The 26373-nt window shown below is 46.6% G+C and overlaps 1 protein-coding gene across 2 annotated transcripts in view; it reads right to left on the reverse strand.

Annotated features, from left to right (window-relative positions):
* The window catches only part of IL1RAP (interleukin 1 receptor accessory protein), a gene marked incomplete at its 3' end in the record, with an annotated part of 92413 nt that overhangs the window by 55511 nt on the left and 10529 nt on the right, over positions 1-26373 (reverse strand). For both annotated transcript variants that reach the window (XM_081329449.1, XM_081329450.1), the window contains one exon: positions 3264-3334. In XM_081329449.1, the coding sequence (XP_081185575.1) occupies positions 3264-3333 (70 nt within the window). In that variant the 5' untranslated portion in view covers position 3334. The remainder of the gene's footprint in view (positions 1-3263; positions 3335-26373) is intronic.

The raw sequence follows: 26373 nt of genomic DNA on the forward strand, positions 1-26373 counted from the left end.
AATAGAATAGAATAGAATAGAATAGAATAGAAAATACAGAATAGAATAGAATAGAATAGAATAGAATAGAATAGAATAGAATAGAATAGAATAGAATAGAATAGAATAGAATAGAATAAATGGAATGGAATGGAATGGAATGGAATGGAATGGAATGGAATGGAATGGAATGGAATGCAATGGAATGGAATGCAATGGAATAGAATAGAATAGAATAGAATAGAATAGAATAGAATAGAATAGAATAGAATAGAATAGAATAGAATAGAATAGAATAGAATAGAATGGAATGGAATGGAATGGAATGGAATGGAATGGAATGGAATGCAATGGAATGGAATGCAATGGAATAGAATAGAATAGAATAGAATAGAATAGAATAGAATAGAATAGAATAGAATAGAATAGAATAGAATAGAATAGAATAGAATAGAAAAAATGGAATGGAATGGAATGGAATGGAATGGAATGGAATGGAATGGAATGGAATGGAATGGAATAGAATAGAATAGAATAGAATAGAATAGAATAGAATAGAATAGAATAGAATAGAATAGAATAGAATAGAATAGAATAGAATAGAAAATACAGAATAGAATAGAATAGAATAGAATAGAATAGAATAGAATAGAATAGAATAGAATAGAATAGAATAGAATAGAATAGAATAGAATAGAAAAAATGGAATGGAATGGAATGGAATGGAATGGAATGGAATGGAATAGAATAGAATAGAATAGAATAGAATAGAATAGAATAGAATAGAATAGAATAGAATAGAATAGAATAGAATAGAATAGAATAGAATAGAATAGAAAAAATGGAATGGAATGGAATGGAATGGAATGGAATGGAATGGAATAGAATAGAATAGAATAGAATAGAATAGAATAGAATAGAATAGAATAGAATAGAATGGAATGGAATGGAATGGAATGGAATGGAATGGAATGGAATGGAATGCAATGCAATGCAATGGAATAGAATAGAATAGAATAGAATAGAATAGAATAGAATAGAATAGAATAGAATAGAATAGAATAGAATAGAATAGAATAGAATAGAAAAAATGGAATGGAATGGAATGGAATGGAATGGAATGGAATGCAATAGAATAGAATAGAATAGAATAGAATAGAATAGAATAGAATAGAATAGAATAGAATAGAATAGAATAGAATAGAATAGAATAGAATAGAATAGAATAGAATAGAATAGAATAGAAAAAATGGAATGGAATGGAATGGAATGGAATGGAATGCAATGGAATAGAATAGAATAGAATAGAATAGAATAGAATAGAATAGAATAGAATAGAATAGAATAGAATAGAATAGAATAGAATAGAATGGAATGGAATGGAATGGAATGGAATGGAATGGAATGCAATGGAATGGAATGCAATGGAATAGAATAGAATAGAATAGAATAGAATAGAATAGAATAGAATAGAATAGAATAGAATAGAATAGAATAGAATAGAATAGAATAGAATAGAATGGAATGGAATGGAATGGAATGGAATGGAATGGAATGGAATGGAATGGAATGGAATGGAATGGAATAGAATAGAATAGAATAGAATAGAATAGAATAGAAAAAATGGAATGGAATGGAATGGAACAGAGCAGAATAGAATAGAGCTGGAAGGGACCTCGGAGGTCTTCTAGTCCAGCCCCCAGCTCGAACAGGAGAACCTAAAGTACCACCTCAGACAGGTGAATGTCCAGTCTCTTCTTAAAAACCTCCAGTGATGGAGCGCCCATGATTTCTGGTGGCAAGCTGTTCCACTGGTTGATTGTCCTCTCTTTAGTAGTCAGTTTCCCACCACTGTTTCCCGTCCTTCCCTCTGGCGCTTTGGTGAACAACCCGCCCCCCTCTGTCTTGCGGCAGCCCCCCAAATACTGGGATAACTGCTATCCTGTCTCCCCTATTTCTTTTTTCCCCTAGGCTAGCCAGACCCAAGTCCCGCAGCCGTTCTTCGTATCTTTTAATTTCCAGGCCTTGGATCATCTTAGTTGCTCTTCTCTGAACTTTTTCTGGACTCTCAACGTCTTTTTTGTGATATGGTGACCAAAACTGGCTGCAGGATTCCAGGTGTGGCCATACTAGGCACTTTGTAAAGCGATACTAACACTTAGCCTGATCTTGATTTCAGCGTCGCAACCCACAAAGCTTTTCCCAGGATGAAAAAGTGGATCAAGAGCAAATTTGGACGGAGATTGTGAGAGGCTGCATCTTCTCAATACAGGCAGTCCTCGCTTAGCAACCACAATCGGGATCACTAAGCAAAAGCGGTCACTAAGTGGGAAACCACGTGATTTTTCCGCTTTCTAGCTCATAAGGGAATGACGTGGAAAAAGTGACTAACACCTAGTCCTCACACTTATGACTGTGGCAGCATCCCCATGGCCACGTGAGCTAAATTCAGGCGCTTGGCAACCAGCAACGCAGTTGTGATGGTTGTGGCGTCCATGGGTCAGGGTAATCAACTTTTGTGAGCTTCCCAGATGGCTTCCAACAAGCAAAGTCAACCGGATTCGTTTAACGACCGCATAGTTCACTTAACAATTGCAAGGATTAACTTAACAACCAAGGATGGTGTTCAAGTCCTGTTCTGGTTATTTGGGGATTGCACCCAAGGTGCCTATTGCTATTGGCCCTACCCTTGCATCATCATCATCATCATCATTATCATCATCATCATCATTATTATTTGGTATTGGGTTTCCTGCCTGAGCAGGGAGTTGGACTAGATGACCTCCAAGGTCCCTTCCAACATCATCATCATCATCATCATCATCATTATTAACATTGAATCAGGTAGTCCTCGACGTACAACTGTAATTGAGCCCAAAATTTATGTCACTAAGAGAAAAATACCCTAAGTGAGTTTTGCCCCATTTTACGACTTTGTGCCACGGTTGTTAAGCGAACCACTGCGGTTGTTCAGTGAGTCACACGGTCATTGAGCGAATCTGACCTCCCCCTTGACTTTGCTTGTCAGAAGGTCGCAAGAGGGGAATCACAGGACCTCGGGATGCTGCGACCGTCATAACTATGAGTCAGTTGCCACGCGTCTGAATTTTGATCACGTGATCACGGGAATGCGGGAACAGTCGTGTGAAACACGGTCATAGGTCCCTTTTTCCCCCAGTGCCGTTGTAACTTCGAACGGTCACTAAATGAGCCGTGGTAAGTCGAGGGCTACCTGCATAGCCTCCCCTTTCACACACATGACGCCAGCTCGGGGGCTCACTCACCGGAGGTGCTGACCAGCAGGCTGGGCGCCCAGAGGCAGAGCGCGACCAGGACGACATGGTGGGGCCTCATCCTGCGGAGGAAAGAAGAACAGAGTGAGGGCAGAGTCCCCGGCCTTCCCTGGCGGCCTCCGCGGAAAGCAAAGACCACCAGCCGACTTGGGGGTCCCGTGCAGTGCCAGCCACAGGGGCCCCCCAGGGGAAGGGAGAACTGGGGGTGGAGGAGGAGGAGGAGGAGGAGGAGGAGGAAGAGAGGAAGGAGGAGGAGGAAGAGAGGAAGGAGGAGGAAGAGAGGAAGGAGGAGGAAGAGGAAGAGAGGAAGGAGGAGGAGGAGGAAGAGAGGAAGGAGGAGGAGGAAGAGAGGAAGGTGGAGGAAGAGAGGAAGGAGGAGGAAGAGGAAGAAGGAGGAGGAGGAGGAGGAAGAGAGGAAGGAGGAGGAAGGAGGAGGAGGAAGAGAGGAAGGAGGAGGAAGAAGGAGGAGGAAGAAGAGAGGAAGGAGGAGGAAGAAGGAGGAGGAGGAGGAAGAGAGGAAGGAGGAGGAAGGAGGAGGAGATAGACAACGAGGAGGAGGAAGGTGAAAAGGAAAAGGACAGGAGGACAGAAGGAGGAAGAGGAGGAGATCCTAGGAAACCTCTTCCTTCCTCCTCAACCCTTCCCAGACTTTGCAGGCAGGGCCTGATTGCCCCCCACCCCCATCCCAGGACCCTTCCTCCTTTTTTCTCTTCCTGGGGAAGCTTTCCCTAAGATCCCCACCGCCTCCTTAGCGGAGCCCCCCCCAATCGCCCCCCAGCCGAAGAAGAAGACCCCCCAGGGAACGGAAGGCAACGCAAACAGCTTCCGCTCACCACCGGCTTGCCCCAAGCTTGCAACACAACCCTCTCTGTCCTTCCCCTCTTCTGGGCTTACACAACCCGGGTGTCCTTCCTATTTCTCAAACCGATACCCGGAGCCAAAGTCAAAAAAACACAAAACAAAACCCCTGGTTGGTGGTGGGCAAAACCCACCAGGCACGGGGTCTACACGACCCTTCTCTACTTTTTTTTTTTTTAAAAAAAAAAGTGCGATGCACAACATGCTTCAAAACTTAACCCTCACCCAGGATTACTCACTTCTCAGCACGTTCGGCAGAAGAAGCAATGCGATATTTCTGATTTATTAATTTTTTTAAAAGCAACTGAAAAATCAACCAGTCCAACCAGCCCCGAGCTCATTTTTTGGGGTCCTCTTTGGGAAATAATACTAAAAAAAACAAAACCCTGCACTACTTATTTTTGCATTCTTTACCGCACTGCCTCTCGACCTTGGCCGCTTAACACTGTACGGACTTCAACCCCCAGAATTCCCCATCCAGCCACGCTTCGTTTTGTGTTTTTTTTTCCCTTTCCCCCTAAAGCGGAGAGATTGCAGAGGAAGGGGATTACAAGAGAGCAGTGCTGGCTGGGGAATTCTGGGAGTTGAGAAGCACTCTTTTACAAATACACAAAGGGACTCTGATTATTAGATATTCAGTACATTGTATAATTCGGATCGCTCATAAAAGTGCATTGGGAGTGTAAAACGCGCAAACGCGCTGATAAATCAAATTTACTAGGAAATGTTTTACTTATGGCTGCAGAGCAATAAACTGGGATTCAAAGGAATGCGGGCCTGCCTTTGTTTTGTTTAGCAGACACAAGCAGGCGAAAAGAAGACATCGTCAAGACGGTAATTAAATTAAAAAGGATGCATATTTTGGATTTTACCTTCTGCTATATTATCGAGAAGCACAGATATTCTGGGGGGGGGAGTGTTAAATATGATCCGGCATATTCATTTTGCAATGGGAAGGTTGCCGATCCATGCGGCAAGTTCCTAAGTCAACCGACTGTCTGGATTTTCACAATAATTGGATGCAGCTTGAAACAGACTCTAGAGGTCATCTAGTCTAACCCCCTACCAAGTTCAGGCTCTATTAGAAGGCTTCTGACAGTAAAAGAAAAAATGTGTTATTTATTAAATTTATATGCCACCCATCTCACTGTCAAGTCACTCTGGGCAGCATAAAAATATCATAAAACATGAAGATATTAAATAAACAAGAATTAAATCAATTTTCTTAAATAATTAAAGAAGTTCTTTTAAAAATCCAGCAATCAAGAGATTCCTTCTAATGACTCTAGTCTAAACCTCTTTCCTTGAGGCTTGTAGTCCTCCACGGCTGCTCTGGGTTGCCCAAACTAAGAAAAATTGCTTATTTATCATTACTGATTATTCAAACATTTAAGCCAACTGATAGTCAAAGCGTTCTGGGCCACTGAAGACCAAAAACGCCCTTAAAAATACATTTTGAATAAAAGCAGATACAATCAAATCAAATGTATGGGGGGGGGAAATCTATTAATTCAGGCCTTTGACAAAAACTAAACCAGGCGTTCAAAAACTAAAACTGCGTGAATTAAAACACAATCAAATGGGTCAGTGGGGAAGGGACCACAGAGTCATCTAGTCCATCCCCTCTCTGGAAGAGCTGCTGAAACATCTCTGATGTGGCTATGCAGACTTGGTTTAAACCAGTTTAAACCTTGCAATGCAAACAAGGATGTTGAGAGCCCGGAAAGACAGCAAAGGTAAGCAAGGGAGATGATCAGGGGACTGGAGGCTAAAATATACAGTATAAAGAACGGTTGCTGGAATTGAGTAGGTTTATCGAAAAGAAGGTCCTCGGGTGACAGGATAGCAGCCTTCCAATATTTGAGGGGCTACCCCAAAGAAGAGGGGGGTCCCCCTATTCTCCAAAGCACCTGAAGGGCAGGACGAGAAGCAACGGACGGAAACTGACCAAGGAGAGAAGCAACCTGGAATGAAGGAGAAACTTCCTGACAGGGAGAACAATTAACCAGTGGAACTCCTTGCCACCAGAAATCGTGGCTGCTCCATCCCTGGAGGTTTTTAAGAAGAGACTGAACAGCCATTTGTCTGAAATGGGATAGGGATTCCTGCCTGAGCAGGAGGTTGGACTAGATGACCTCCAAGGTCCCTTCCAACTTATTATTATTGTTGTTGTTGTTGTTGTTATTCTGAGAGTGCAGAGAAGAGCAAGTGATTAAAGGCCTGGAGGCTAAAACATACGAAGAACGGCTGCAGGAATTGGGTGTGTCTGGTTTAATGAAAAGAAGGACTAGGGGAGGGGGGGGACATGATAGCATCTTCAAATATTTGAGGGGCTGCCACAAAGAAGAGGCCACACCCGGATCATGGCGTCCAGTTTTGGTCGCAACACTACAAAAAAAGATGTTGAGACTTTGGAAAACGTGCAGAGAAGAGCAGCTAAGATGATTAAAGGCCTGGAGGCTAAAACATTGCAGGATTTGGGTATGGGGAGAGACATGATAGCAGTGTTCCAGTATTTGAGGAGGGGGTCAACTGATTTTCCAAAGCACCAGAAGGCAGGACGAGAAGCAACGGATGGAAACTCATCCAGGAGAGAAGCAACCTGGAACTAAGGAGAAATTTGGACAACCCTTTCTCTTAAAAGGTCTGGGGGTTGGACTACTAGAACACCTTCAAGATCCCTTCCAAACTTGTTAAATTTCCAAGGTATCTCCTCCTCAAAACTTCAGCTGTTTGGGCTTTTGGTATCTGCAAGGCCATTTCTTGGATAAGACAGGAAGAATTTCATCCTGCTGGGTGGGACACTAAGGGGGTCACAAACATTAAGGGGGTCACAAACACACACACACAGCCCGAGCTCCTTCGTTGCATATCATGGGGCGATCTACCTCTGCTTTTTCATTTATTTTTTTGCGCTCTGAAAGGAATGGAGATGAAATGCTCTAATCAAGGAATAAATAGCAGAATCATGCTGGCGGCTGGACCACTAAGCTACGCACAATTGAGATTTCATCAGGGAGCTGTAAAGCGCTGGAGAAGCTATCACAGCTGGGCAGTTAGAGGCAGCAGGAAAAGCAGAAGGGCTGACCCAGACCTTTATGGACCTCAGCTGTGGCCAGAGAGAGCCACATTTCTCTCCGAATTGCCTCTGAATTGGCTGAAAGCAGCAGCAGCAACAGGATTCCCCATAGAGATTTCCTGATTGGGCTGGCGACCTGTTTTCAATCAATCAATCAGAATAGAGCTGGAAGGGATCTTGGAGGTCATCTAGTCCAACCCCCTGCTCAGGCAGGAAACCCTACAACATTTCAGACAAATGGCTGTCCAGTCTCTTCTTAAAAACCTCCAGTGAGGGAGCATTCACAAGCTACGGAGGCAGGTTGTTCCACTGATTTAATTGTTCCAACTGTCAGGAAATTCCTCCTTAGTTCCAGATTGCTTCTCTCCTTGATGGGTTTCCATCCGTTGCTTCTCGTCCTGCCTTCGGGCGCTTTGGAGAATAGCTTGACTCCCTCTTCTTTGGGGCAGCCCCTGAGATACTGGAAGACTGCTATCCTGTCCCCCCTCGTCCTTCTCTTCATTAAACTGGACATCCCCAATTCCTGCAAACATTCTTCCTATGGTTTATCCTCCACCCCCCAATCATCTTTGTTGCTCTTCTCTGCACTCTTTCCAGAGTCTCAACATCTTTTTTTACATCGTGGCGACCAAAACTGGATGCCGTATTCCAAGTGTGGCCTTACCAAGGCCTTGTAAACCGGCATTAACAAGTCAGGTGATCTTGATTCTATCTTTGTTTGTCCCAAAGGTGCTTTTTTCCAACTGAACCTGGTTGGGTTTTTTCCCCCTTGCAGACATTTCGCTTCTCATCCAAGAAGCTTCTTCAGTTTAACTGGAGAAGTTTAAGCGTCTTGGATAAGGAGCAAAAACGTTATCAAGAAAAACAAAAGAAAAAGGAAAAAAAAGAAAAAAAGTCCAGTTCAACTTCAGTTAAACCGAAGCAGCCAGAAAGCCAGGAATGAGCCAGAAAGCCCTGTTTGCCTTTTGGACCAAAACACTTTTGGGATTGACCGTGATCTGGAGGACTGACAAGCTCCAGAGATCTTCTACTTGCTCATTCTCCGGAGAGTTTGCAGGGCGCATTTGAAGCCCGGCGAGGTTGTTTTGCATTCCGGAGGATCATTCGTCATGCTTTGGCCTTACGCCATCCTGAACGCAGTCTGAGTCCCGGATGGTGCCACTTCTGTGTAACCTTCCTGGAAAGGAAGCCGAGGGACTGGTGTCTTCCTCATCGGAGCAACTGGAGTCGCTGTGGTTTTGACTTCCTGTCCCTTTCCGTTGGATTCAAAAGATGAGACATTCAACCAGGTGAAAGGGTCGTGGCTTCTGCAAGGCATCTAACCCACTGGGTTCCCATGACGTTTACGCACCATAGGCTAAAGGTCTATTTTATTTTATTTTATTGTCTATTTTTGCTGGCTACAACGCAGGGAGCCGTGTGCAGATCTGTACACTGGGGAAACAAAACAATCCCTTCACAAATGCCTGGCACAACCCAGGAGAACAAGCCTGTGAAGAGAAGGGCAGGGGGTGACACGATAGCAACAAAGATGATCAGGGGACTGGAGGTTGAAACACACGAACAACAGTCGCAGGAATTGGGTTGTTGTTGTTAGCTGCGAAGTCGTGTCCGACTCATCGCGACCCTATGGACAACATTCCTCCAGGCCTTCCTGTCTTCTACCATCTTCTGGAGTCCATTTAAGCTCACGCCTCCTGCTTCAGTGACTCCATCCAGCCACCTCATTCTCTGTCGTCTCCTTCTTCTATTGCCCTCGACCTTTCCCAGCATTAGGCTCTTCTCCAGTGAGTCCTTCCTTCTCATTAGGTGGCCAAAGTATTTGAGTTTTAGCTTCAGGATCTGGCCTTCTAAAGAGCAGTCAGGATTGATCTCCTCTAGGACTGACCGGTTTGATCTCCTTGCAGTCCAAGGGACTCGCAGGAGTCTTCTCCAGCACCATAGTTCAAAGGCCTCAATTCTTTGGCGCTCAGCCTTTCTTATGGTCCAACTTTCAGTGCCATACATTGCAACTGGGAAGACCACAGCCTTGACTATACGCACTTTTGTTGACAGGGTGATGTCTCTGCTTTTTAGTGTGCTGTCTAGATTTGCCATGGCTTTCCTCCCGAGGAGCAAGCGTCTTTTAATTTCTTGGCTACAGTCCCCATCTGCAGTGATCTTGGAGCCCAGGAAAACAAAATCTGTCACTACCTCCATTTCTTCCCCATCTATTTGCCAGGAATTGAGAGGGCCGGATGCCATGATCTTGGTTTTCTTAATGTTAAGTTTCAAGCCAACTTTTGCACTCTCCTTCTTCACCCGCAACAAGAGGCTCTTTAGTTCTTCTTCACTTTCTGCCATTAGAGTGGTATCATCTGCGTATCTTAGGTTGTTGATATTTCTTCCAGCAAGGAATTGGGTAGGTGTAGTTTAATGAAAAGAAGGACTCGTGTGTGTGTGTGTGTGTGTGTGCGCGCAAACATTAGCAAGGGATTCTGCTCCAGAATTCAGGTCAAATCCTCTTTTTACGGCAACGCTGCAACTGAACCAAGGTCTGCACACTATCTTTGAAAGCAGGGTGCCGGAGGGACTGAAGTTTGGAAAGGAAACGGCGAAATCAACTGGAGACTTTTAAGAAGAGACAGGACAGCCCTTTGTGTCAAATGCTTCAACGCCTCTCCTCTCCTGCTGCATCGGGAGGGGGGGGTGGGCTAGAAGACCTCCGAGGTCCCTTCCCGCTCTCTTATTCTGTTAAAATAATTTTTGGAGAAGAAGCAGTACAAAGGAAAAGGACACAGCTAGCCCTCGATTCACGACTACAATTCAACCCAAATTTTCATCGCTCAGCGAGACGGTCTCTGGGTCAGTTTTGCCCCATTTTACGACCTTCCTTGCCACAGTCGTTAAGCGAATCACTGCAGTCACACGGTCGCTAAGCGAATCTGCCTTTCCCCCACTGCCTCTGCTCCTCAGAAGGTCACAAAAGGGGATCGTGTGACCCTCCCCAAGACACTGTGACCGTCGTAAATGCGAATCAATGGCCCAGTGTCTAAATTTTGACCGCCGTGGCTGCTGCAACCGACTTCAAGCGTGAAAAATGCTCATCGGTCACTTTTTTCAGCGCCCTTGTAACTTTGAACGGTCGTTAAACAAAGCGTTGTAAGTCGAGGACCGCCTGTATGGAGGTTTCCAGGATTTCACGAGTGTAAAAAAAAGTTATTCGGCTGTTTTTGGAGAGGTTTTGCCTTTTTTTTTTTACTATTGGAGAAAATAGCAGGGGCCCATTGGGGTTCCTTGAGTGAGGGGCTATGAAGTGGCTTCTGCTCACCCCCCTTCCTTCCCCCTAAGAGGGATGCCCCCCATTTTATTAAAAGTTGACTGGGTATTTCTAGAGCAAGGGTCTTCAAACCTGGCAACTTGAAAACTTGTGGACTTCCAACTCCCAGAATTCTGGGAGTTGAAGTCCACAAGTCTTTAAGTTGCCAAGTTTGAAGTCCCCTGTTCTAGACCGTGCCCCCCCCCCACGAAAAGACTTTGCTTTGGCAGCCCCCAAGACAGGGCAACCAATGCAGAAAACCTCTCCAAAAGGCCCTATAAAATGAAAAGGCAGCAACTTCTCAAGGTCACCTTGCAAAAAAATTAAAATAAGACTTTTGCAGACTATCTCTAGGCTGTGATTAATTCTTCTGGCTCCTAATTTTGCAATCCAAGTGGCTAAGCAAAAGTCCCAAATGCCGAGGGCAGATAAGGAGCAGCGGGGCTGATAAATCACAGCAAAAGTGTTTTGCCCTTTGAAGAAACTTCTTTGGGAGGGAGGCCTCCTAATGTGCGAATGCAACTTTCGCTCTCCCCCGAATGTGTTGCGAGGCCTGTGAGGAGGCTTCCGGCGATCTCCTCAGGCGACGAGCGTGCAAAGGTAAGAACCAAAGCTGTCGCAGCGCCAGAATGTGGTGGGGCAGGCTGGGCCGGGTGTTTCACAACACCGACATGCGACACCACGGCTGGAGGCGCTATTTTGGTTCATCGTAAGATGCTGGGCTTGATGTTGGGTCTAGTGGTGTAAGAAGGCTAGGAACCAGGCGATCTGGGAGTTCTAGTTCCACCTTTGCCGTGAATGCCGGCTGGGTGACTTTGGGCCAATCCCCAGGAGACGGTGAGTTCTAGTCCCACCTTAGGCATGAAAGCATGCTGGGTGACTTTGGGTCAATCACCAGGAGACGGTGAGTTCTAGTCCCACCTTAGGCGTGAAAGTCAGCTAGCTGATCTTGGGCCAATCACCAGGAGATGGTGAGTTCTAGTCCCACCTTAGGCATGAAAGCCTGCTGGGTGACTCTGGGCCAATCACTAGGAGACGGTGAGTTCTAGTCCCGCCTTACACATGAAAGCCGGCTGGGTGACTTTGGGCTAATCGCCAGGAGTCGGTGAGTTCTAGTCTCATCTTAGCTATGAAAGCCAGCTGGGTGACATTGGGAGAATCACCAGGAGACGGTGAGTTCTAGTCCCACCTTAGGCATGAAAGCCAACTGGGTGACTTTGGGCCAATCGCCAGGAGACGGTGAGTTCTAGTCCTGCCTTAGACATGAAAGCCTGGTGGGTGACTTTGGCCTATCACCAAGAGACGGTGAATTCTAGTTCCGTCTGGCATGAAAGCCGGCTGGGTGACTTTGTGAGAATCACCAGGAGACGGTGAGTTCTAGTCCCGCCTTAGACATGAAAGCTGGCTGGGTGACTTTGGGCCAGCCCTTCTCTCTCAGCCCAGCCCACCTCACAGGGTTGTTGTTGTTGTAGGGAAAATCGGAAGAGGAAGGAGTTTCGGATGTGTTCGCCTCTTTGAGTTCCTTATAAAGAAACAAAGGTGGGAAAGGAAGGGATTAAAAAAAATAAAGAGAAGTTGAAAAAGAACCTTGGAGCTGAGCCAACCTAGAATTCGGGCTTCTCAGCCCTCCTGCAACCCTGGCTTTCGGTGGCCAAGTCAAACGGAGGGCGGCTGAATTGCAGGAAAGCAGATTTTAATTAACTCAGAGCAGCGCCAAGCAGGGCTTCCGAGCAGGAGAAAGTAATGGGGAAAGACACACGGGAACGGGGAATTCCCCAGAAAGGGGATACGAAAGCCAAGTTGCAGGTCAAGGCCGAGGAAAAATGAAAAATGAGCAGCTTCCCAACGAGCCTCTGTAGCATTAAAAAATGCAGATCGGAAACGATTAGAGGAAACTTACAGGAGGGACGTGGGGTGAAAAAGGAAGCGCGCGGCCCAAAACTGCAGAGCGTTTATCAGAAAGAGGGAAAAGATCAGGAACAACTAAGTCGCACATGAAGAGCATCCAATCCAATCCAATCCCATCCTGCACCTGAAAGCAGGACAAGAAGCAACGGATGGAAACTCATCCAGGAGAGAAGCAACCTAGAACTAAGGAGGAATTTCCTGACAGTTAGAACAATTAACCAGTGGAACTCTTTGCCTCCAGAAGCGGTGAATGCTCCAACACTGGAAGTTTTTAAGAAGAGACTGGACAGCCATTTGTCTGAAATGGCATAGGGTTTCCTGCCTGAGCAAGGGGTTGGACTAGATGACCTCCAAGGTCCCTTCCAACTTCTTCTTCTTCTTCTTCTTCTTCTTCTTCTTCTTCTTCTTCTTCTTCTTCTTCTTCTTATTCTTATTCTTATTATTATTATTATTATTATTATTATTATTATTATTATTATTATTATTTTATCCCGCCCTTCTCCGAAGACTCTGGGCGGCTTACAATTTAAAGCACAAATTAATGTGCTTAGCAATAGCCTTCATTCTATGTATATGCCTGCTTATTAGGGCTTTTGCTCACCCACCCCCAAGCGGCATTATTACAAAGTCAGCTTATTGCCCCCAACAATCTGGGTCCTCATTTTACCTACCTCGGAAGGATGGAAGGCTGAGTCAACCTTGAGCCTGGTGGGACTCGAACCTGCACTAATTGCAGGCAGCTGGTGTTACTTAAGGAGGCATTAGCCCACTGCTCCACCAAGGCTCCCAAAGGACCCCCTCCAGGCAGGTTGAAAATCAAACGAAAGAGCAGAGGAATCGGTGCCAAACAGCTCAGGGAAAAGTCTCAAAATCCTCCCAGCTAAAGAAGAAGAAGCAGAGAGGCTGTCAGCAGACTTAAAAAAAAATAAAAAATCAAGAGAGACTGCGGGATATTAACAACGCTCAAGTCTGAAAAGACACTTTTTGAAGCCACCCTAATTGGGGGCCTTCGTGACACGGAGGAACAGGATAATAATAATAATAATAATAATAATAATAATAATAATAATAATAATAATAATAATAATAATAATAATAGTAATAATAATTTATTTATTATTTAAACTTATATACCGCCCTTCTCCCGTAGGACCCAGGGCGGTTCACAAGGCGATTAAAACAATATAACAATACAAAAGTTAATAACAAATTAAAATAAATTAAACTATCCTTAGTTAAAATCTAAAACCCTTAACTCTAATTAAAAAACCCAATTACAATAGGTTAAAAATTAAAAGTTCTCAGTCCTGGCCAGAAAGCTCAAAGAGCCATAATAATGATGAGGATGATGAGGATGAAGTTGGAAGGGACCTTGGAGGTCATCTAGTCCAACCCCCTTCTCAGGCAGGAAACCCTCTACCATTCCGGACAAATGGCTTTCCAGTCTCTTCTTAAAAACTTCCAGTGTTGCTTAAAATCTTCCAGTGATTGCCAGAAAGTCTGAACTGTGCAATCCGGGAAGAAACCCGGGAGAGTTGCAGGATTTCTCCCTCCCCAACATCCTGTTTTTGCAATAGTTGCACTGGTATCTCATGATTTGTATGTCTAGGAAGGCCACCCATTGACTGCTACTTTGAGTAAAAGATTAGAACGTAGATTAGAACAGGAGAAGAGGTGGAGGAGGAGGAGGAGGAGGAGGAGGAGGAGGAGGGAGAGGAAAAGGTGGAATGGTAATGGCAGTGAACGAGAAGGAGAAGAAGAAGGGGGAGGAGGAGGAAGAGAAGGAGGAGAGGAAAGGAGAGGGGGAAGGGTTAAAGGAAGAGGAGGAAGAGGAGAAGGAGGTATAGCGGGAGAAGGAGGAAGAGGAATGACGGTGGCAGTGAAAGAGGAGGAGAAGGAGAAGGAGAAAAAGGAGGAGAGGGAGGGGGAGGGGAAAGGAGAGGGGAGGAGGAAGAGGAGGAGGAAAGGTGGTGCCAGCAAAAGAGGAGGAGGAGGAGGAGGAGGAGGAGGAGGAGGAGGAAGGGAAGGGAATGAGAGGGAGGAGAAGGTTAGAAGTCCAGGGCTACCTGTAAAGCGAGGACTGCCTGTATTGCAAAACAAAACGTTTGGGCCTCTCTCTGAATCACAAGGCAAAGATGCGATTCAGGCACACGTTGTTGCACACAGCCAGGAGTCACTTCCTCCCTACAAAGATTGGGAAAATGCCCGAGCAGCAGGAAAGAAGCCAGCCTGCCTAGTGGTGAGAGTCATGAATCACTTTTCACAAAGTTTAGGATGAGAACTCAACTAACCCCAGCTGCATTCGCCTTGCCCACGGTAAAATTCTGCTTTTGCACAGAGGCGTTTTTATTGCAGAACGAATGGAAAGGAAGCACCCACTCACTCAGCCAATCAGAACAGAGCTGGAAGGGACCTTGGAGGTCATCGAGTCCAACCCCCTGCTCAAGCAGGAGATCCTACGCCATTTCAGACAAAGGGTTGCCCAATCTCTTCTTTCAAACCTCCAGTGATGGAGTTGTTGTGATTCAGGGTCAGCCTGTGGGTTCGGCAGTTGGGTCGGACGACTCAGAGGAGGAGGGGGGTGTTGAAGACCTTGCTGAGGCGGTTGAAGATCTTGCTGATGAGAGCCCTCAGCCAGGCCCCTCCCACTTGGTCACCACGGAGACCCAGCTGTGTGAGCCTGACAGTGTGGATGAAGATGACCCACAGCTGGCCCTGTTCAAGGACGCCCGACGCAGGAGGCAGTCAAGTAGGAGTAAACAGAGGAAGGCAATGGGGCTTCTCGGAAGGAGGCAGAGAGAAGCCATGCCCTGAACTCTATATAAGGGGAATGTGTGGGGAGGGCTGGTTTGCTGAAGGCAACCGCTCGGATAGTGTTTCAAAGCTCCTGTTTCTTGGTTCGTGCCTTGTTTGTTTTTGTAGTAATAAATTTGGCAGGCGTAATTCCAGCCTCTTGCCGTTTGTAAAAGGGTTGCCTTTTCTGCAGGGCCGGTAGCAGGCTGGTACAGAACAGGAGCGCCCACAACCTCTGGAGCCAAGGAGTTCCACTGGTTGATTGTTCTCCCTGCCCAGAAATTCCTCCTTAATTCCAGCTTGCTTCTCTCCTTGACGAGTTTCCATCCGTTGCTTCTTGTCCTGCCTTGAGGCGCTTTGGGGAATAGCTTGACTCCCTCTTCTTTGGGGCAGCCCCTGAGATACTGGAACGCTGCTATCATGTCACCCCTACTCCTTCTTTTCATTAAACTGGACATACCTAGTTCCTGCAACCGTTCTTCGTATATTTTCCTAAGACTACTATCCTTCTCTTCGTTAGGCTGGACATAACATAACTCCATTTATTCCTAATTCTGAATCCATCATTGAAACTCTTATCCAAGGCCTTTGAATGAAACGCCCGTTCGGGTCCCGATGGAAAGAGATGCATGCACCTTGGAATTCAAAGGCGCAGAAGGAGGTTGTTAAGCACCTTTTCCAACTGGCCAGTTTTATCCCAATGCCGCAGCTTGTGTGAGCTTCTGCTTTGGAATAAAACTAGCCAGCCGGAAAAGGCGCCACCAGGTGCCTTCTGTCTCACAGCCGCCGCTGATTAAGCCAGCTCTCCTCCCCCTCCACAAATTAAAATTCAAAAGCAGCAGGAAAGGAACACGGTTCAAGCACCAAGTCAAAGCCGTTCCGAACGATGGGAAAAAAAAGAGTCACATTCCAGGGCAGAGCCAAAGGTGGGATTTTTTTTTGCTGTTTTTGTTTTTTCAAGAAAGACGCTGGACTATTTTTTTGGTCCTGAAGATCTTTCGCTTCTCATCCCAGAAGCTTCTTCAGTTCTGACTGAATGGTGGAGGATGGAAGGATTTATATTCCTTGCAGTCATTAGCGCTCTCTCTGAGAGCCGTTGAGGCCACTTGAGAGTTTATCTGTGCCCTCAGTGCAAGCAAATAATGTGGGACTGGTGTGCAAATAGTGTGCAAATAGTGTGGAGCTTTGTTGGAACTGCTGAAAGGCCCCTGTTGTAAAAAAAAACCAAATCCACACTCATTTCCACCATTCACCTCCAAGTGCCCTAGTACTTGGAGTACTAACATCCAGAGGACTGAAAGGAATATCAGTCCTTCCATTGTCCACCATTCAGTCAGAACCGAAGAAGCTGCTTGGGTGAGAAGCGAAATGTCTTCAACGGATGGAAACTAATCAAGGAGAGAAGCAACCTGGAACTAAGGAGAAACTTCCTGACAGTTGGAACAATTAAATCATACACACACACACACACACACACCGATGTTATAAATGCAGTCTCCCCACTCCAATGATTTCACGTGTGTGTGTGTGTGTGTGTGTGTGTGTGTGTGTGTGTGTGTGTGTGTGTGCAAGCAGCTCTGTAGGTGCTTTAGTTATATAGAAGCAAATGTTTCATGCTTTAGGTACCGGGGATTGCTTGCATGAAAAGAGCAGGGTGAGGGGAGAGGGAAAAGGAGTTAAGGATGGAGCCTGCGTTGTTGTGTACGAGTCATCATCTAGGAATAATTTTTTTGTGCTGTCTTGTGCCCGGTACCGGGACCTGAACTTTTTCTTCTGGAAAGGTATAAAAGGTGGAAGACATCTTTCCTGGTTGTGGCCTTCATCTCTCTACCAGCCACGAAGAGAGTTGGGGGGGGGGGTCACCCAACTCTATTTTGATCAAAATAAAAGTTGTTTGCTTGCTGAAACCCCGGCTCAGGCGTTTCTTTGGCTTTTTTACATTCCTGAGTAACGCTGGGGCAATTGTGAGGCTAAGCGGAAAACCTCACACCAAGAAAATCCAGCTGCCTTTTGGGGGAAAAAAAACACCTTTGGGACAACCATGAGCTGGATGACTCTCCACAGACATTCTAGGCTAGTATTCCTTCACAGGACAGGACTGGTTGTGGGTCTTTGTGTGCCTGTCACATGTTAGGGCCTTTATTTTTTACAAGTCTCAGGCTGCGCACCAAAGTCCGGGCTCTGAGCAGTCTCGGGAAGGGCTTTGCAGGCCAGCCAGTTTAAATCGGGACCTTTTGCGTGTGGGAAGCCAAAGTCCATCTGCACCGTGGACTTCAACTCCCAGAATTCCTCAGCCAGCGTGGGGGAACTATGGCCCCTTCATGACTTGCGGACTTCAACTCCCAGAATTCCTCAGCCAGCGTGGGGGAACTATGGCCCCTTCATGACTTGCGGACTTCAACTCCCAGAATTCCTCAGCCAGCATGAGGGAACTATGGCCCCTTCATGACTTGCGGACTTCAACTCCCAGAATTCCTCAGCCAGCGTGGGGAACTATGACCCCTTCATGACTTGCGGACTTCAACTCCCAGAATTCCTCAGCCAGCGTGGGGAACTATGACCCCTTCATGACTTGCGGACTTCAACTCCCAGAATTCCTCAGCCAGCGTGGGGAACTATGGCCCCTTCATGACTTGCGGACTTCAACTCCCAGAATTCCTCAGCCAGCGTGGGGGAACTATGGCCCCTTCATGACTTGCGGACTTCAACTCCCAGAATTCCTCAGCCAGCGTGGGGGAACTATGGCCCCTTCATGACTTGCGGACTTCAACTCCCAGAATTCCTCAGCCAGCGTGGGGAACTATGACCCCTTCATGACTTGCGGACTTCAACTCCCAGAATTCCTCAGCCAGCGTGGGGAACTATGACCCCTTCATGACTTGCGGACTTCAACTCCCAGAATTCCTCAGCCAGCGTGGGGAACTATGGCCCCTTCATGACTTGCGGACTTCAACTCCCAGAATTCCTCAGCCAGCGTGGGGGAACTATGGCCCCTTCATGACTTGTGGACTTCAACTCCCAGAATTCCTCAGCTAACGTGGGGGAACTATGGCCTCTTCATGACTTGTGGACTTCAACTCCCAGAATTCCTCAGCTAACATGGGGGAACTATGGCCCCTTCATGACTCGCGGACTTCAACTCCCAGCATGCCTGACTGAGGAATTTTGGGAGTTGAAGTCCACAAGTCATAGAAGGATCAGGTTTGAAGACCCCTGACCTAGAGCCCCAAGGACATTGTAGCTGACCTTCTTTACCCACTCAACCCGGTTTAAACCAGGTTTTTCTGAGTGTGGGACCTTAGGGGCCCATGTGCACCATGGAGGCCTTCAACAACCAAAAGCAGCAGGAGCTGGTGGTCCATCTGTGGCAGGGGTCTTCAAACTTGTCCCTTTGATGACTTGTGGAGTTCGATTCCCAGAATTCCTCAGACAGGCACGCTGGCTGAGGAATTCTGGGAGTCGAAGTCCACAAGTCACGAAGGGGCCAGAGTTCCCCCACGCTGGCTGAGGAATTCTGGGAGTCGAAGTCCACAAGTCATGAAGGGGCCACAGTTCCCCCACACTGGCTGAGGAATTCTGGGAGTTGAAGTCCACAAGTCATGAAGGGGCCATATTTCTCCCACACTGGCTCGGGAATTCTGGGAGTTGAAGTCCACAAATCATGAAGGGGCCATATTTCTCCCACACTGGCTGAGGAATTCTGGGAGTCGAAGTCCACAAGTCATGAAGGGGCCACAGTTCCCCCACGCTGGCTGAGGAATTCTGGGAGTCGAAGTCCACAAGTCATCAAAGGGCCAAGTTTGAAGACTCCTGATCTCCAGCGCCACGGACATTGCTGCCGACCTTCCTTGCCCACTGGTCTAACCGTGTCCCAACTTGGCCGCCTCAATCCTGATAGAAGTAAATGAAAGGTCTCCAAATTTTAATACTGAAAGAGAAATTTAGAACTGAATTTACTAAGAAGACGAGAACCAGGAAAGAAAGGATGGAAGTGAAACACGTAGGCAAAAATTAGCTGGGTCTTAAGAGTGGCAAAGGAAGACGACGAAGCTATCAATACGTCTGTAAGAGAAGATAAGTAGCAAAAGGTCACAAAAAGGGGGCTGGGACTCAAGCAACTGCGCACGTGCAATTAGTTGATTCATATTCACTGACACACCTTGCATAAATTATCTCTTAATTTTCATGTACACGGGATGTAAGATTTAGCATGTAGCAGGAAATATGTAGGAAGCGGTCGGAAAGAGTGTAACCTCGTAGTACCTCAGCCAATGGGGAAAGAGGAGGGATGGGCAGCCGGGGATCTATAAAAATGGGAATATTTGGGGTTGAAACTTTGGAGAAAACCAAGTTTTGATAGCTTCTCTCCCCGCTTATTGCAATAAAGGAAACGAAGGGCCTTCGCTGTGTCTTGGCTGGTTATTGGTCAGGCGAGCTCGTCTCTGGTCAGGAAGGCAAGTGGCCAGGAGCGCAGAACAATCCCAAACCACATTTAGGCCAAGGAGAGACGCCGAAAGGCAGGTGGACGCAATGAGCTCATGTCTCTGGACCTGGTGGAGGTACCCTTGCCAAGAGGATTGGCTCCCGCCCCCCCATGGGCGGCAAATCGGTGGCCAGAGGGCAGGCATGGCAATGCCGGAGTGACAGATGGTGCCACCTTGCCTCCCGCCGTCTCTGGCCGCCAGGCAAGCCAGCAATTCTCTCCCCACCAAGAGGGTCTCCAGAAGCTGGCAGGAGGTCCCTCCCACCATTTCCCTAGCCTGACGAAGAAGCCGAGATGGTGCATTAGGCAGGCGGAAATAAGTCAGGCTGCGCTGAGGCTGGCCAGCTGCACGAAACACTCTAAGACGAAGTGTGTGTGTGGGAGGATGGTGTTCGTAAAGGAAGTCCCTTGATTAAACCGGGCTGGGAATGCAGCAACGGCCTCTCCCAGAGTCATAATTTTTGTTTGCTTCTTGTGTTGACGGTCTTAAGTGGATGTCAAGTAGCAAAGATGCTCTCCGGTGAAAAGGCAGGCTTTCCCCATCAAGAGGCTGGAAGGGGGGAAAAACGGAAGAGGATTTTTGTAGCTTGGGATTGAACTGTGTGCTAGAAGGGAGGAGGAGGAGGAAGAGGAGGAGGGCTGTGGGGTCCTTGGTGCTCTCTGAGCTGGGTGGGTTTCTTGTAGATCAGACATGTCAAACACAAGGCCCGGGGGCCGGATCCGGCCTGCGAAGTGGTTTCATGCGGCCCGCGAAGCCATCCTGGAAACAGTGAGGGAACGGCCCCCGCTGCCTTGGCCATGGCCCAGAGACCCTCCTCCTGCCAGAGACCCCCAGATCTGTCCCACTCCTGCCCAGGCCCCCATAGGCACCCTTGATGCGAACAATGTAGAGCTGGCCACGCCCACCCAGTAGGCCATACGCACTCTAGCCACGCCCACCCAGTAGGCCACGCCCACCTTGGCCATACCCACCCGGCCCCTTGAGGGGAACCGCAATGCTGATGCGGCCCTCAATGAAATTGAGTTTGACACCCCTGGTGTAGATGTTACCAACTAGGTAGCATCATCAATGCTAGAAGGAGAGGAGTTTGCAGAGAGCGAGAAGAGGAGGAGGAGGACGAGGACGACCACTGTGGGGTCCTTAGTGTTGAGTTTGGTGGTTTTCTTGCAGATAGGGAACATCATCAGGGCTAGAAGGGAGGGGGGTTATAAACAGAGAGCAACCCCCCCTCCCTTCTAGCCCTGATGATGTTCCCTAGTTGGGTCCGGAAACATCTGCAAGAAAACCACCCAGCTCAGAGACCCCCCAGGACCCGCGCTGATGTCTCCATATGAGATGCTTCCTGAAGGCACTTAGGAGACCCTGAATTAAAGAAATAAAAAACCCTCCTAGACTCAACAGCTCTTCTTAATTATAGGCCAGCCTCAAACATGGTCAGGATGTCTAAGAAACTGCTGAGCACCCAGTTCGGGGGAGGGGGGGGCATCTTCATGAAACTGACTCTCTGGACCATTTCATCGGGAGTTCCAGAAGGTTCTGCCCGGAAGGCAGCCAGGGTTGTTTTGTTAGATAATCTATGCTGCAAGACCGATGCAGGGAGTGGTTAAGGCACCAGGGTAAAAAATGGGAGATGGTGAGTTCTAGTGAGTTCTGGGCCAATCACCAGGAGACGGGGAGTTCTAGTCCCGTCTTATGCATGAAAGCCGGCTGGGTGACTTTGGGCCAATCACCAGGAGACGGGGAGTTCTAGTCCCGTCTTATGCATGAAAGCCGGCTGGGTGACTTTGGGCCAATCACCAGGAGACGGTGAGTTCTAGTCCCATCTTATGCAAGAAAGCCGGCTGGGTGACTTTGGGCCAATCACCAGGAGACGGTGAGTTCTAGTCCCATCTTATGCAAGAAAGCCGGCTGGGTGACTTTGGGCCAATCACCAGGAGACGGGGAGTTCTAGTCCCGTCTTATGCATGAAAGCCGGCTGGGTGACTTTGGGCCAATCACAAGGAGACGGGGAGTTCTAGTCCCGTCTTATGCATGAAAGTCGGCTGGGTGACTTTGGGCCAATTGCCAGGAGACGGTGAGTTCTAGTCCCGCCTTAGGCATGAAAGAGGGCTGGGTGACTTTGGGCCAATCGCCAGGAGAAAATAAGATAGAGACAGAGACAGACAGACAGACAGACAGATAGATATGAATAGTTAGATAGATAGATAGATAGATAGATAGATAGATAGATAGATAGATAGATAGATAGATATGAATAGATGGATGGATGGATGGATGAATACATAGATACATAGATATGAATATTGATAGATAGATATGAATAGATAGAGAGATAAATAGATAAATAGAGAGAGAAATGATAGATAGATAGATAGATAGATAGATAGAGAGAGAGAGAGAGAGAGATGAAGTTAGATAGATATGAATAGATAAATAGATAGATAAATAGAGAGAGAAATGATGATGATAGATAGATAGATAGATAGATAGATAGATAGATAGATAGATAGATAGATAGATAGATAGATAGATAGATAGATCATCAGCTGGGAGATCCTTCTGCATCATTTAGCAGGACCAGATCCGAGGGACTCCTTTCTGCCTTAGTTCTCTTCCTTCCTGTCCAGACATGCCTCCTTTCATTGGAAAAGTTGCTCCTTGATTTTGGCTACAAAGATCCTGTGTGGCCTTTTTACAAGGCCTTGGCTTTGCCCCGGAAAAACGCACCCTGTGACAATTGGCCTGGCTGTTTTCCCTTCTTTTCTAGAGAAATCTCAGCTGTTTTGATGAATTGCAGAGGGGAAGCAGGGGGGGGGGACGGCTCTCCAAAAGAGCCAAGGAACGTAATCTCTTAAAAGCCAGAGCAGTGACTCAACTGAGTTTCTAAGCTTTGGGCTTGCCAGCCAACCCACCGGGCCAAAGGAACCGTCTTCCAATTTGCCCAAAGCCAAGATTGTTCTTCTATCTAGTGGGAATCTGTGACTCGTTCTGGCTCTGATGCCACGGATTGTTCTCAAATGTCTCAGGCCATTGTGGGCTATAAGTGCAAACTCCACCAGCTTAGCTGTTTAAAGAGCATTTAATTGGGAAGCTTGCCTTGACCTTCCAACTCACCCAGGGCTGAGTAATTCTAATATTTATTTATTTATTTATTTATTTATTTATTTATTTATTTATTTATTTATTTATTTATTCATTCACTCATTCATTCATTCATTCATTCATTCATTCATTCATTTATTTATTTATTTATTTGATTTCTATACTGCCCTATTCCCGAAGGACTTACAGGGCGGTTTACAGGGCAAAGTTAAAAACAGTTAAAACAGTACAAAAGTTAGAATACAGTTAAAATTAAACTAGAATTAAATAACGTTAGCCCAAATTTAAAATTTAATTTAAAATTTAAAAATTTAAAACCCCTCAGTCCAGGGGTTTTTTAGTTGTTTGCTTAAATGGATTGGTTGCCTAACTCCAATGGGGTTTTATTCTACTTTATTTATTTAATTTATTATAGAATTGCAAACGGGCTTCACATCACACCCCTAGTCCTTGTTTTCATTAAACTAGACATACCCAGTTCCTGAAACTGTTCTTCATATCAATCAATCAGAATACAGCTGGAAGGGACCTTGAAGGTCTTCTAGTCCATCCCCCTGCTCAAGCAGGGGAACCTATACAACTCCGGACAAATGGCTGTCCAGTCTCTTCTTAAAAAAACCCAGTGTTGAAACACCCACAACTTCTGGAGGCAAGGAGTTCCACTGGTTGATTGTTCTCACTGTAAAGGAAATTTCTCCTTAGTTCTAGGTTGCTTCTCTCCTAGATGAATTTCCATCCGTTGCTTCTTGTCCTGCCTGGAAAATAGCTTGACTCCCTCTTCTTTGGGGCAGCCCCTGAGATACTGGAAGACTGCTATCATGTCACACACACACACACACACACACACACACACACACACCAGTCCTTCTTCTCATTAAACTAGACCTACCCAATTCCTGCAACTGTTGTTCGTGTGTTTTAGCCTCCAGTCCCCTGATCACCTTCTCTGCACCCTTTCCAGAGTCTCAAGATCTTTTTTTATATCGTGGCGACCAAAACTGGATGCAGGATTCCAAGTGTGGCCTCACCAAGGCATTTATAAAGCAATACTAACACTTTACGTGAGCTTGATGCTCTCCCTCTGTTAATGCAGCCTAGGACTGTGTTGGCCTTTTGGGCAGCTGCAGCAACACAGCTGGCTCACACTTAAACCATGATGCACCAGGACTCCAAGGACCCTCTCACGAATCACTGCTGTTGAATGGAGAACGTATCCATAGAATAGAATAGAATAGAATAGAATAGAATAGAATAGAATAGAATAGAATAGAATAGAATAGAATAGAATAGAATAGAATAGAATAGAATAGAATAGAATAGAATAGAATAGAATAGAATAAGGAACAGATCTGGAAGGGACCTTGGAGGTTTTCTAGTCCAGCCCCCTGCTCAAGCAGGAGAACCTATACCATTTCAGACAAGTGACTCTCCAGTCTCTTCTTAAAATACATTCAGCATATAAATGAACAAATCTCGCCACCTCGTTTGGCCTTCCGACATTTCAGACCAAGTTTGAACCGTGCTCTGACAGCAGGAAACAGATGTTCCGGTTAGACCGCAACATCTAACTATGATTGGGGTATGATGTATTGTGTGAGCAAAGCCATTCAGCCAAGTTCAGCATCTGCCCTGTTGCACAAACTCAGCCTCTATTCTGATGAGTGTGGAAAAAACCCGGAGCCGTGCACACAATTTCTCCTTGTGTGCCTGCAGACACACACACACACACACACACACAGAGAGAGAGAGAGAGAGAGAGAGAGAGAGAGAGAGAGAGAGAGAGAGAGAGAGAGAGAGAGAATTAGGTTTCCTTCTGCGGTAAGCAACACACTGTCCAGATGCCTCAAACATGCGTGACGGAAACGGGTGATAACCTACAAGTGAAGATTGGATTTGTCGCACTGACTGGAAGAGAGCTGATTACTGCACACAGAAAAACCTTCTGGCAGCCTGTGGGGTACATGCTAGGGGAAATCTGGGGGGGAGGGCTGTCCCCCCCCCCCAATTTCTCTTAATGCTACCCCATCCGAAACTCAACATTTCTGGTTACAACAGTCAAGGACTCAATCCAATAACATAACTCGATGTAAGAGTTGGAGGGGACCTTGGAGGTCTTCTAGTCCAACCCCCTGCTCAGGCCGGAGACTGGGGGATTCTGGGAGTTGAAGTCCCCAAATCTTAAAATGACCAAATTTGAGGACCCCTGCCCTGTACCATTTCAGACAAGTGACTGTCCAGTCTCTTCTTAAAAACCTCCAGTGCTGAAGCACCCACAACCTCTGGTGGAAAGGAGTTCCACTGGTTAATTGTTCCCATTGTCAGGAAGTTTGTCCTTAGTTCCAGGTTGCTTCTCTCCCTGATTGCTTTCCATCCGTTGCTTCTTGTCCTGCCTTCAGGAGCTTTGGAGAAGAGGTTAACAGAATAACAGAGACCAGTGAAACTCAGTGGACATTGTATATTTAGACTTCAGTAAGGCATTTGATAGAGGGACGCAGTGGCTCAGTGGGTTAGGATGCTGAGCTTGTCGATCAGAAGGTCGGCAGTTTGGCGGGTCGAATCCCGAGTGCCGCGTAGCAGAGCGAGCGCCTGTTACGCGTCCCAGCTTCTGCCAACCTAGCAGTTCGAAAGCACGTAAAAATGCAAGTAGAAAAATAGGCACCACTCCGGTGGGAAGGTAACAGCGTTCCGTGCGCCTTTGGCGTCCAGTCATGCTGGCCACATGACCACGGAGACGTCCTCGGACAAGCGCTGGCTCTTCGGCTTTGAAACGGAGATGAGCACCGGCCCCTAGAGTCAGAAACGACGAGCATGCGTGTGCGGGGGAACCTTTACCTTTTAAGGCATTTGATAAATTAGACCACTCCTTGGTAATCAAAGAAAAGGTGGGATAGTCAACATCACCACCAGATGGATCTGTAACTGGCTAACAAACCGTACTCAATGAGTAGTCCTCAACGGCACCACATCCGCATGGAGGGAAGTAAGCAATGGAGCACCACAAGGTTCCGTCTTAGGCCCAGTAAAATTTTCAACATCTTCATCCATGACTTAGATGAGGAAATAGAAGGGAACTCATCAGATTTGCAGATGACACCAAACTGTCAGGAGTAGCCAACATCCCAGAAGAAAAACTCAGGATCCAACAAGATCTTGACAGACTAGAACAATGGGTGCTATGCAACAAAATGAGTTTGTGTGGAGAAAAGCAAAGTTTTACATTTAGCCAGGAAAAACCAAAAGCATATGTACAGATTAGGTGAGACCTGCCTCAAAAACAGCGACTGTGAGATGGACCTTGGAGTCCTGGTGGACGATCGCTTGACTATGAGCCAGCCGTGTGCAGCAGCAGCCAAAAAAGCTAATACAATCCTGAGTTGGGTAAACAGAGGCATACAATCAAGATCACGCAAGGTATTAGTACCGCTTTATAAAGCCCTAGTGAGGCCACACCTGGAATACTGCAGCCAATTTTGGTCACCCTATCACAAAAAAGATGTTGAGAGTTTGGAAGAAACTCAGAGAAGAGCAACCAAGATGATCCAAGGCCTGGAGACCAAAACATACAAAGAACGGCTGCAG

Source organism: Vipera berus (assembly GCF_964194415.1).
Source record: "Vipera berus genome assembly, chromosome: 5".
Classification (NCBI taxonomy): Eukaryota; Metazoa; Chordata; class Lepidosauria; order Squamata; family Viperidae; genus Vipera; species Vipera berus.